At 49.2% G+C, this 13,437-nt stretch overlaps 1 protein-coding gene across 1 annotated transcript in view; it reads left to right on the top strand.

Moving 5' to 3' along the window:
• The window catches only part of LOC127909989 (gamma-aminobutyric acid type B receptor subunit 1-like), a 187,901-nt gene that overhangs the window by 9,520 nt on the left and 164,944 nt on the right, over positions 1-13,437 (top strand). Inside the window, exon 2 of the mRNA XM_052472833.1 lies at positions 10,088-10,222. Coding sequence (XP_052328793.1) covers positions 10,088-10,222 — 135 coding nt within the window. The remainder of the gene's footprint in view (positions 1-10,087; positions 10,223-13,437) is intronic.

Raw genomic sequence — 13,437 nt, forward strand, 5'->3', positions numbered from 1 at the left:
TGGTTCAGTCTGCTGTCCAACAGACACTGGGAGACAAATTCACCTTTCAGCAGGACAATAACCTAAAACACAAGGCCAAATATACACTGGAGTTGCTTACCAAGAGGATATTGAATGTTCCTGAGTGGCCCAGTTACAGTTATGACATAAATCAGCTTCAAAATGTATGTCAAGACTTGAAAATGGCCCCAAACACGGCACTGACTCAATGAGCCCCAAACACGGCACTGACTCAATGAGCCCAAAGCACATCACTGACTCAATGAGCCCCAAGCACATCACTGACTCAATGAGCCCCGAACACATCACTGACTCAATGAGCCCCAAACACGGCACTGACTCAATGAGCCCCGAACACATCACTGACTCAATGAGCCCCAAGCACATCACTGACTCAACGAGCCCCAACACATCACTGACTCAAAGAGCCTCAAACACGCCACTGACTCAATGAGCCCCAAGCACATCACTGACTCAATGAGCCCCAAGCACATCACTGACTCAATGAGCCCCAAGCACATCACTGACTCAATGAGCCCCCAACACATCACTGACTCAATGAGCCCCCAACACATCACTGACTCAATGAGCCCCCAACACGTCACTGACTCAATGAGCCCCCAACACGTCACTGACTCAATGAGCCCCAAGTACATCACTGACTCAATGAGCCCCAAGCACATCACTGACTCAATGAGCCCCCAACACATCACTGACTCAAAGAGCCTCAAACACGCCACTGACTCAATGAGCCCCAAGCACATCACTGACTCAATGAGCCCCCAACACGTCACTGACTCAATGAGCCCCAACACGTCACTGACTCAATGAGCCCCAAGCACATCACTGACTCAATGAGCCCCAACACATCACTGACTCAATGAGCCCCAAGCACATCACTGACTCAATGAGCCCCAAGCACATCACTGACTCAATGAGCCCCCAAGCACATCACTGACTCAATGAGCTCCCAACACATCACTGACTCAATGAGCCCCCAACACATCACTGACTCAATGAGCCCCAACACATCACTGACTCAATGAGCCCCAACACATCACTGACTCAATGAGCCCCAACACATCACTGACTCAATGAGCCCCCAACACATCACTGACTCAATGAGCCCCAACACATCACTGACTCAATGAGCCCCAACACATCACTGACTCAATGAGCCCCAACACATCACTGACTCAATGAGCCCCCAACACATCACTGACTCAATGAGCCCCCAACACATCACTGACTCAATGAGCCCCCAACACGTCACTGACTCAATGAGCCCCAACACATCACTGACTCAAAGAGCCTCAAACACATCACTGACTCAATTAGCCCCCAACACGTCACTGACTCAAAGAGCCCCAAGCACATCACTGACTCAATGAGCCCCCAACACGTCACTCACTCAATGAGCCCCCAACACATCACTGACTCAAAGAGCCTCAAACACGCCACTGACTCAAAGAGCCTCAATCACGCCACTGACTCAGAATAAACAGGCGTGCCTGAACTGATTGTGACTGGGTGGGGTTAGTCTGAACTGATTGTGACTGGGTGGGTGGGGTTAGTCTGAACTGATTGTGACTGGGTGGGTGGGGTTAGTCTGAACTGATTGTGACTTGGTGGGTGGGGTTAGTCTGAACTGATTGTGACTGGGTGGGGTTAGCCTGAACTGATTGTGACAGGGTGGGTGGGGTTAGTCTGAACTGATTGTGACTGGGTGGGTGGGGTTAGTCTGAACTGATTGTGACTTGGTGGGTGGGGTTAGTCTGAACTGATTGTGACTGGGTGGGTGGGGTTAGTCTGAACTGATTGTGACTGGGTGGGTGGGGTTAGTCTGAACTGATTGTGACTTGGTGGGTGGGGTTAGTCTGAACTGATTGTGACTGGGTGGGTGGGGTTAGTCTGAACTGATTGTGACTGGGTGGGTAGGGTTAGTCTGAACTGATCGTGACTGGGTGGGTGGGGTTAGTCTGAACTGATTGTGACAGGGTGGGTGGGGTTAGCCTGAACTGATTGTGACAGGGTGGGTGGGGTTAGCCTGAACTGATTGTGACAGGGTGGGTGGGGTTAGCCTGAACTGATTGTGACAGTGTGGGTGGGGTTAGCCTGAACTGATTGTGACAGGGTGGGTGGGGTTAGTCTGAACTGATTGTGACTGGGTGGGTGGGGTTAGTCTGAACTGATTGTGACTGGGTGGGTGGGGTTAGCCTGAACTGATTGTGACTGGGTGGGTGGGGTTAGTCTGAACTGATTGTGACTGGGTGGGTGGGGTCAGTCTGAACTGATTGTGACTGGGTGGGTGGGGTTAGTCTGAACTGATTGTGACAGGGTGGGTGGGGTTAGCCTGAACTGATTGTGACAGGGTGGGTGGGGTTAGCCTGAACTGATTGTGACAGGGTGGGTGGGGTTAGCCTGAACTGATTGTGACAGGGTGGGTGGGGTTAGCCTGAACTGATTGTGACAGGGTGGGTGGGGTTAGTCTGAACTGATTGTGACTGGGTGGGTGGGGTCAGTCTGAACTGATTGTGACTGGGTGGGTGGGGTTAGCCTGAACTGATTGTGACTGGGTGGGTGGGGTTAGTCTGAACTGATTGTGACTGGGTGGGTGGGGTTAGTCTGAACTGATTGTGACTGGGTGGGTGGGGTTAGCCTGAACTGATTGTGACTGGGTGGGTGGGGTTAGCCTGAACTGATTGTGACTGGGTGGGTGGGGTCAGTCTGAACTGATTGTGACTGGGTGGGTGGGGTTAGTCTGAACTGATTGTGACAGGGTGGGTGGGGTTAGTCTGAACTGATTGTGACTGGGTGGGTGGGGTTAGCCTGAACTGATTGTGACTGGGTGGGTGGGGTTAGCCTGAACTGATTGTGACTGGGTGGGTGGGGTTAGTCTGAACTGATTGTGACAGGGTGGGTAGGGTTAGTCTGAACTGATTGTGACTGGGTGGGTGGGGTTAGCCTGAACTGATTGTGACTGGGTGGGTGGGGTTAGCCTGAACTGATTGTGACTGGGTGGGTGGGGTCAGTCTGAACTGATTGTGACTGGGTGGGTGGGGTTACTCTGAACTGATTGTGACTGGGTGGGTGGGGTTAGCCTGAACTGATTGTGACTGGGTGGGTGGGGTTAGTCTGAACTGATTGTGACTGGGTGGGTGGGGTTATTCTGAACTGATTGTGACTGGGTGGGTGGGGTTAGCTCTTCCATTTCTTATTTGGAGTTCTTACTATTGACCAACGTTCCAAACAAAACGAACTGATTGTTACTGGGTGGGTGGGGTTACTCTGAACTGATTGTGACTGGGTGGGTGGGGTTAGCCTGAACTGATTGTGACTGGGTGGGTGGGGTTAGCCTGAACTGATTGTGACTGGGTGGGTGGGGTTAGCCTGAACTGATTGTGACTGGGTGGGTGGGGTTAGCCTGAACTGATTGTGACTGGGTGGGTGGGGTTAGTCTGAACTGATTGTGACTGGGTGGGGTTAGCCTGAACCGATTGTGACTGGGTGGGTGGGGTTAGTCTGAACTGATTGTGACTGGGTGGGGTTAGCCTGAACTGATTGTGACTGGGTGGGTGGGGTTAGTCTGAACTGATTGTTACAGGGTGGGGTTAGCCTGAACTGATTGTGACTGGGTGGGTGGGGTTAGTCTGAACTGATTGTGACTGGGTGGGTGGGGTCAGTCTGAACTGATTGTGACTGGGTGGGTGGGGTTACTCTGAACTGATTGTGACTGGGTGGGTGGGGTTAGTCTGAACTGATTGTGACTGGGTGGGTGGGGTTAGTCTGAACTGATTGTGACAGGGTGGGTGGGGTTAGCCTGAACTGAATGTGACAGGGTGGGTGGGGTTAGCCTGAACTGATTGTGACAGGGTGGGTGGGGTTAGTCTGAACTGATTGTGACTGGGTGGGTGGGGTTAGTCTGAACTGATTGTGACTGGGTGGGTGGGGTTACTCTGAACTGATTGTGACTGGGTGGGTGAGGTTAGCCTGAACTGATTGTGACTGGGTGGGTGGGGTTAGCCTGAACTGATTGTGACTGGGTGGGTGGGGTTACTCTGAACTGATTGTGACTGGGTGGGTGAGGTTAGCCTGAACTGATTGTGACTGGGTGGGTGGGGTTAGTCTGAACTGATTGTGACTGGGTGGGTGGGGTTACTCTGAACTGATTGTGACTGGGTGGGTGGGGTTAGTCTGAACTGATTGTGACTGGGTGGGTGGGGTTAGCCTGAACTGATTGTGACTGGGTGGGTGGGGTTAGTCTGAACTGATTGTGACTGGGTGGGTGGGGTCAGTCTGAACTGATTGTGACTGGGTGGGTGGGGTTACTCTGAACTGATTGTGACTGGGTGGGTGGGGTTAGTCTGAACTGATTGTGACTGGGTGGGTGGGGTTAGTCTGAACTGATTGTGACTGGGTGGGTGGGGTTAGTCTGAACTGATTGTGACTGGGTGGGTGGGGTCAGTCTGAACTGATTGTGACTGGGTGGGTGGGGTTACTCTGAACTGATTGTGACTGGGTGGGTGGGGTTACTCTGAACTGATTGTGACTGGGTGGGTGAGGTTAGCCTGAACTGATTGTGACTGGGTGGGTGGGGTTAGCCTGAACTGATTGTGACTGGGTGGGTGGGGTTAGCCTGAACTGATTGTGACTGGGTGGGTGAGGTTAGCCTGAACTGATTGTGACTGGGTGGGTGGGGTTAGTCTGAACTGATTGTGACTGGGTGGGTGGGGTTAGTCTGAACTGATTGTGACTGGGTGGGTGGGGTTAGTCTGAACTGATTGTGACTGGGTGGGTGGGGTTACTCTGAACTGATTGTGACTGGGTGGGTGGGGTTAGTCTGAACTGATTGTGACTGGGTGGGTGGGGTTAGTCTGAACTGATTGTGACTGGGTGGGTGGGGTTACTCTGAACTGATTGTGACTGGGTGGGTGGGGTTAGTCTGAACTGATTGTGCCTGGGGGGGTGGGGTCAGTCTGAACTGATTGTGACTGGGTGGGTGGGGTTACTCTGAACTGATTGTGACTGGGTGGGTGGGGTTAGTCTGAACTGATTGTGACTGGGTGGGTGGGGTTAGTCTGAACTGATTGTGACTGGGTGGGTGGGGTTAGTCTGAACTGATTGTGACTGGGTGGGTGGGGTCAGTCTGAACTGATTGTGACTGGGTGGGTGGGGTTACTCTGAACTGATTGTGACTGGGTGGGTGGGGTTACTCTGAACTGATTGTGACTGGGTGGGTGAGGTTAGCCTGAACTGATTGTGACTGGGTGGGTGGGGTTAGCCTGAACTGATTGTGACTGGGTGGGTGGGGTTACTCTGAACTGATTGTGACTGGGTGGGTGAGGTTAGCCTGAACTGATTGTGACTGGGTGGGTGGGGTTAGTCTGAACTGATTGTGACTGGGTGGGTGGGGTTACTCTGAACTGATTGTGACTGGGTGGGTGGGGTTAGTCTGAACTGATTGTGACTGGGTGGGTGGGGTTACTCTGAACTGATTGTGACTGGGTGGGTGGGGTTACTCTGAACTGATTGTGACTGGGTGGGTGGGGTTAGTCTGAACTGATTGTGACTGGGTGGGTGGGGTTACTCTGAACTGATTGTGACTGGGTGGGTGGGGTTACTCTGAACTGATTGTGACTGGGTGGGTGGGGTTAGCTCTTCCATTTCTTATTTGGAGTTCTTACTATTGACCAGCGTGCCAAACAAAACGAATCGCAATCACGTGTAGGCTCGCCTTGGCCTGTATCCCAAAATTGCTATACTTTGGACACTGTGTAGGTTTAGGGAATAAGGTGTCTTTTGGTGATAAATTCCAGCAGTCAGTTTAACCCTTCCCCTTGCTCATAATTGGGCCCAATGATGTCACATTACCGATGTGTCTTTCACGTGGAATGGGTTTAGTGTGGACATGAGGAGGGGCTTTACGATGGAAAGGAATACATGGATATACTAGCTAGAGGATTTGACCATTGACTTCTCCCACTTCATAAAAATGAACTGGGTTGCGTCCTAAATGGGAGCCTATGCTGTATAGTGCACTGCTTTTGACCAGTGTGCATAGGGCTCTGGTCTGGTCAAAAGTAGTGCACTATATAGGGAATAGGATTCCATAGGGCTCTGGTCTAAAGTAGTGCACTATATAGGGAATAGGATTCCATAGGGCTCTGGTCTAAAGTAGTGCACTATATAGGGAATAGGATTCCATAGGGCTCTGGTCTAAAGTAGTGCACTATATAGGGAATAGGGCTCTGGCCTAAAGTAGTGCACTATATAGGGAATAGGGCTCTGGTCTAAAGTAGTGCACTATATAGGGAATAGGGCTCTGGTCTAAAGTAGTGCACTATATAGGGAATAGGGCTCTGGTCTAAAGTAGTGTACTATATAGGGAATAGGGCTCTGGTCTAAAGTAGTGCACTATATAGGGAATATGGCTCTGGTCTAAAGTAGTGCACTATATTGGGAATATGATTCCATAGGGCTCTGGTCTAAATTAGTGCCCTATATAGGGAATAGTACAGTATGCCATTTGGCACTCTGTGATTACAGGCAACACTGTGGTTAAGGAAGGGGGAAATCTGTTGCCTCGGGCCCACTGCATTTACATTTGACATTTAAGTCATTTAGCAGACGCTCTTATCCAGAGCGACTGCTAACTCAATTTGAACGATCACAAAAAATCAAACAAAATCAGGTTCCTCTGTGTCATCAGTTTGAAGTCATTTATCTCTATTTGCTGTCGACCAGAATATATTCCCAGTGAGACTACTGTTTGATCCAGTGCACTATTCAATGGTGCAGTCACAGAATGCATCCCAAATGGCACCCTATTCCCTATATAGTGCACTACTTTAGATCAGGGCCCTATTCCCTATATATAGTGGACTACTTTTGGGCAGGGCCCATAGATAGTGCGTCACTTTTGGCCACAGCCCTATACATAGGGCATAGTGTATCAATATCAGGTGTCCTTGGGATGTGCCTCACCTCGTCTCTGGGCTCTTCCTGTTTATTGGTGTTGTTGTGTGCAGACTAGTGTGAAATGAATCACTGACCCGCTCAATCTCTCCACAGTTTAACATACAAATAGCACTTGTATGGTTTTTTTGCGGGGTGCCGTATGTAATCAGTCTACCTCAATTTCTCCCTAAACCGACTTCTCTCTCTCTCTCTCTCTCTCTCTCTCTCTCTCTCTCTCTCTCTCTCTCTGTCTCTCTCTCTCTCTCTCTCTCTCTCTCTCTCTCTCTCTCTCTCTCTACCCCCATCCCTCCCTCCCCTTCTACCCCCATTGCTTTCCCACTCTACCTCCCCTCTCCTCTATCCCATTCTCCCCTTGCAACCTCTTCCTCTTCATCTCTCTATCCCCACACTCCCTCACCCTCTCCCTCACCCTCTTTCCCCCTCCCTTTCTCCCTCCCTTTCACCTCTCCCTCTCCCCTCTTTCTCCCTCCCTCCCATTCTCCTCTCCCTCCCCTCTTTCTCCCTCCCTTTCTCCCTCTCCCCTCTTTCTCCCCCCTTTCTCCTCTCCCTCACCCCTCTTCCTCCCTCCCTCCCTTTCTCCTCTCCCTCTCCCCTCTTTCTCCCTCTCCCCTCTTTCTCCCTCCCTTTCTCCTCTCCCTCACCCATCTTTCTCACCCCATTTCTCCCTTTCCCTCTCCCCTCTTTCTCCATCTCCCTCTTTCTCCTTTATTCCCCCTCTGCCTCACCCACTCCCCCCTTTTCCATCCCTCTCCCTAATTCCCCCTCTATCCCTCTCCCTTATTCCGCTTCTCTATCTCTCTCCCTTATTCTGCTTCTCTATCCCTCTCCCTTATTCCCCTCCTCTGTCCCTCTCCCTAATACCCCCTCTATCCCTCACCCTTCTTCCCCCTCTATCTCTCTCCCTTCTTCCCCCTCTATCTCTCTCCCTTCTTCCCCCTCTATCTCTCTCCCTTATTCTGCTTCTCTATCCCTCTTCCTTATTCCCCTCCTCTATCCCTCTCCCTTCTTCCCCTTCTATCCCTCTCCCTTATCCCCTTCCCTTATTCCGCTTCTCAACCCCTCTCCCTTATTCCGCTTCTCAACCCCTCTCCCTTATTCCCCGTCTCTATCCCTCTCCCTTATTCCCCGTCTCTATCCCTTTCCCTTATTCCGCTATCTTATTCCGCTTATCAACCCCTCTCCCTTATTCTGCTTCTCTATCCCTCTCCCTTATTCCACTATCTTACTCTGCTTATCTATCCCTCTCCCTTATTCCGTTCTCTATCCCTCTCCCTTATTCCCCGTCTCTATCCCTCTCCCTTATTCCCCGTCTCTATCCCTCTCCCTTATTCCGCTATCTTACTCTGCTTATCTATCCCTCTACCTTATTCCGTTCTCTATCTCTATCCCTCTCCCTTATTCCCCGTCTCTATCCCTCTCCCTTATCCCCTTCCCTTATTCCGCTATCTTATTCCGCTTCTTAACCCCTCTCCTTTATTCCGCTTCTCTATCCCTCTCCTTTATTCCGCTTCTCTATCCCTCTCCCTTATTCCCAGTCTCTATCCCTCTCCCTTATTCCCTGTACCTATCCCTCTCACTTATCCCCTTCCCTTATTCCGCTATCTTATTCCGCTTCTCAACCCCTCTCCCTTATTCCGCTTCTCTATCCCTCTCCCTTATTCCCCGCCTCTATCCCTCTCCCTTATCCCCTTCCCTTATTCCGCTATCTTATTCCCCGTCTCTATCCCTCTCCCTTATTCCCCGTCTCTATCCCTCTCCTTTATTCCCCGTCTCTATCCCTCTCCCTTATTCCCCGTCTCTATCCCTCTCCTTTATTCCCCGTCTCTATCCCTCTCCCTTATTCCCCATCTCTATCCCTCTCCTTTATTCCCCGTCTCTATCCCTCTCCCTTATTCCCCGTCTCTATCCCTCTCCCTTATTCCCCGTCTCTATCCCTCTCCCTTATTCCCCGTCTCTATCCCTCTCCCTTATTCCCCGTCTCTATCCCTCTCCCTTTATTCCCGTCTCTATCCCTCTCCCTTATTCCCCGTTTCTATCCCTCTCCTTTATTCCCCGTCTCTATCCCTCTCCCATATTCCCCGTCTCTATCCCTCCCTTTATTCCCCGTCTCTATCCCTCTCCCTTATTCCCTGTCTCTATCCCTCTCCCTTATTCCCTATCTTACTCTGCTTATCTATCCCTCTCCCCTTATTCCCCGTCTCTATCCCTCTCCCTTATTCCCCGTCTCTATCCCTCTCCCTTATTCCCCTTCCCTTATCCCTCTCCCTTATTCCCCGTCTCTATCCCCTCTCCTTTATTCCCCGTCTCTATCCCTCTCCTTATTCCCTTCTTTATCCTCTCCTTTATTCCCCGCCTCTATCCCTCTCCCTTATCCCCTTCCCTTATTCCGCTATCTTATTCCGCTCTCTAACCCTCTCCTTTATTCCCCTTCTCTATCCCTCTCCTTTATTCCCCATCTCTATCCCTCTCCCTTATTCCCCGTCTCTATCCCTCTCCCTTATTCCCCGTCTCTATCCCTCTCCTTTATTCCCCGTCTCTATCCCCTCTCCTTATTCCCCTTCTCTATCCCTCTCCCTTATTCCCCGTCTCTATCCCTCTCCCTTATTCCCCGTCCCTTATTCCGCTATCTTATTCCCCGTCTCTATCCCTCTCCCTTATTCCCCGTCTCTATCCCTCTCCTTTATTCCCCGTCTCTATCCCTCTCCCTTATTCCCCGTCTCTATCCCTCTCCCTTATTCCCCGTCTCTATCCCTCTCCCTTATTCCCCGTCTCTATCCCTCTCCTTTATTCCCCGTCTCTATCCCTCTCCTTTATTCCCCGTCTCTATCCCTCTCCTTTATTCCCCGTCTCTATCCCTCTCCTTATCCCCGTCTCTATCCCTCTCCTTTATTCCCCGTCTCTATCCCTCTCCTTTATTCCCCGTCTCTATCCCTCTCCTTTATTCCCCGTCTCTATCCCTCTCCCTTATTCCCCGTCTCTATCCGTCTCCTTTATTCCCCGTCTCTATCCCTCTCCCTTATTCCTCCTTTATTTACTATTCCTCTGTTCCACATGCAGTGTGATTAGATGGTTTACCATTAAATAGTTTGTCTTCCTCTGTTCCCTACAGTGTGATCCAGGTGAAGCCACCAAGCTCCTGTATGACCTGCTCTACACCGAGCCCATCAAGATGGTCCTGATGCCCGGCTGCAGCTCTGTGTCCACTTTGGTGGCCGAGGCCGCTCGCATGTGGAACCTTATAGTGGTGAGTGTGGTTCTACTGTCTGTCTGTCTGTCTGTCTGTCTGTCTGTCTGTCTGTCTGTCTGTCTGTCTGTCTGTCTGTCTGTCTGTCTGTCTGTCTGTCTGTCTGTCTGTCTGTCTGTCTGTCATATAGGACAGACAGACATATAGACAGACAGACATATAGACAGACAGACATTTACATTTAAGTCATTTAGCAGACGCTCTTATCCAGAGCGACTTACAAATTGCACATAGACAGACAGACACATAGACAGACAGACACATAGACAGATAGACATATAGACAGACAGACACATAGACATATAGACAGACAGACACATAGACAGACAGACACATAGACAGACAGACACACATAGACAGACAGACATATAGACAGACAGACATATAGACATATAGACACATAGACAGACAGACACATAGACAGACAGACACATAGACAGACATATAGACAGACAGACACATAGACAGACAGACATATAGCCAGACAGACATATAGACAGACAGACATATAGACATATAGACACATAGACAGACAGACACATAGACAGACAGACATATAGACATATTGACACATATAGACAGACAGACATATAGACATACAGACACATAGACACATAGACAGACAGACATATAGACAGACAGACACATAGACAGACAGACATATAGACAGACAGACATATAGACAGACAGACACATAGACAGACAGACATATAGACAGACAGACATATAGACAGACACATAGACAGACAGACAGACAGACAGACATATAGACAGACAGACATATAGACAGACAGACACATAGACAGACAGACACATAGACAGACAGACATATAGACAGACACATAGACATATAGACAGACAGACATATAGACATATAGACACATAGACAGACAGACACATAGACAGACATACATATAGACAGACAGACACATAGACAGACAGACATATAGACATATAGACACATAGACAGACAGACATATAGACAGACAGACACATAGACAGACAGACACATAGACAGACAGACATATAGACAGACAGACACATAGACAGACAGACATATAGACAGACAGACATATAGACAGACAGACATATAGACAGACAGACATATAGACAGACAGACACATAGACAGACAGACATATAGACAGACAGACATATAGACAGACAGACATATAGACAGACAGACACATAGACAGACAGACATATAGACAGACAGACATATAGACAGACAGACACATAGACAGACAGACATATAGACAGACAGACACATAGACAGACAGACATATAGACAGACAGACATATAGACAGACAGACATATATACAGACAGACATATAGACAGACAGACACATAGACAGACAGACATATAGACAGACAGACAGACAGACATATAGACAGACAGACATATAGACAGACAGACATATAGACAGACAGACATATAGACAGACATACATATAGACAGACAGACACATAGACAGACAGACATATAGACAGACAGACAGACAGACATATAGACAGACAGACATATAGACAGACAGACATATAGACAGACATACATATAGACAGACAGACATATAGACAGACAGACACATAGACAGACAGACATATAGACAGACAGACATATAGACAGACAGACATATAGACAGACATATAGACAGACAGACATATAGACAGACAGACATATAGACAGACAGACACACTGTCACGTTCTGACCTTTATTTCCTTTGTTTTGTCTTTATTTAGTATGGTCAGGGCGTGAGTTGGGGTGGGCAGTCTATGTGTGTTTTTCTATGTTGGGGTTTTGAGTACGGTCTCATATGGTTCTCGATCAGAGGCAGGTGTCGTTAGTTGTCTCTGATTGAGAAACATACAGGTAGCCTGGGTTTCACTGTTGGTTTGTGGGTGTTTGTTTCCGTGTGAGTGTTTATTGCCACACGGTCCTGTTTCGGTTTTCCTTCATGTTCACGTTTATTGTTTTGTATTTCATTATGTCTTAAAATAAACGTGCATTGGTCCTCCGATCCTTCTCGCTACTCCTCCTCAGAAGAGGAGGAAGAATGCCGTTACACACACACAGACAGACACACACACACACACACACACACGCACGCAGGCAGACAGGCAGACAGACAGACAGACAGACAGACAGACAGACAGATTGTTGTTATTTTTGTATTTAATTGTGTATTATTATTTACTACCATTTTATATTATTATTTGTTATTTTTTATATTGACACAATGTTTTTCAATGTTTTTCATGCCAATAAAGCAGCTTGAATTTGAATTTGAGAGACAGAGAGAGAGACAGAGAGAGAGACAGAGAGAGAGACAGAGAGAGACTGAGAGAGAGAGAGAGAGAGAGAGAGAGAGAGAGAGAGAGAGAGAGAGAGAGAGAGAGAGAGAGAGAGAGAGAGAGACAGAGAGAGAGACAGAGAGAGACAGAGAGAGAGAGAGAGAGAGAGAGAGAGAGAGAGAGAGAGAGAGAGAGAGAGAGAGAGAGAGAGAGAGAGAGAGAGAGACAGAGAGAGAGACAGAGAGAGAGAGAGAGACAGAGAGAGAGAGAGAGAGAGAGAGGAGAGAGAGACAGAGAGAGACAGAGAGAGGGGAGTGGGTAGAGAGAGAGAGAGGGGAGTGGGTAGAGAGAGAGAGAGAAGCACACACCTCAGATCCATTTAGCTGAGGGAGGGAAGCATTCCAAGGGCTCTGGACTAGGCACAGGAAGAGAGAGAGTAGGATGGAGAGAGTGAGGGAGAGGAGGATGGAGAGAGAGAGAGTGTAGGATGGAGAGAGAGAGAGAGAGTAGGATGGAGAGATAGAGAGGGAGTAGGATGGAGAGAGAGAGGGAGAGGAGGATGGAGAGAGAGAGAGTGTAGGATGGAGAGAGAGAGAGAGTAGGATGGAGAGAGAGAGAGGGAGTAGGATGGAGAGAGAGAGGGAGAGTAGGATGGAGAGAGAGAGGGAGAGTAGGATGGAGAGAGAGAGAGGGAGGATGGAGAGAGAGAGAGGGAGAGTAGGATGGGGAGAGAGAGGGAGAGTAGGATGGAGAGAGAGAGGGAGAGTAGGATGGAGAGAGAGAGAGAGTGTAGGATGGAGAGAGAGAGAGTAGGATGGAGAGAGAGAGAGAGAGTAGGATGGAGAGAGAGAGAGAGAGTAGGATGGAGAGAGAGAGGGAGTAGGATGGAGAGAGAGAGGGAGAGTAGGATGGAGAGAGAGTGA

This window comes from Oncorhynchus keta, chromosome 20, assembly GCF_023373465.1.
Source record: "Oncorhynchus keta strain PuntledgeMale-10-30-2019 chromosome 20, Oket_V2, whole genome shotgun sequence".
Lineage (NCBI taxonomy): Eukaryota > Metazoa > Chordata > Actinopteri > Salmoniformes > Salmonidae > Oncorhynchus > Oncorhynchus keta.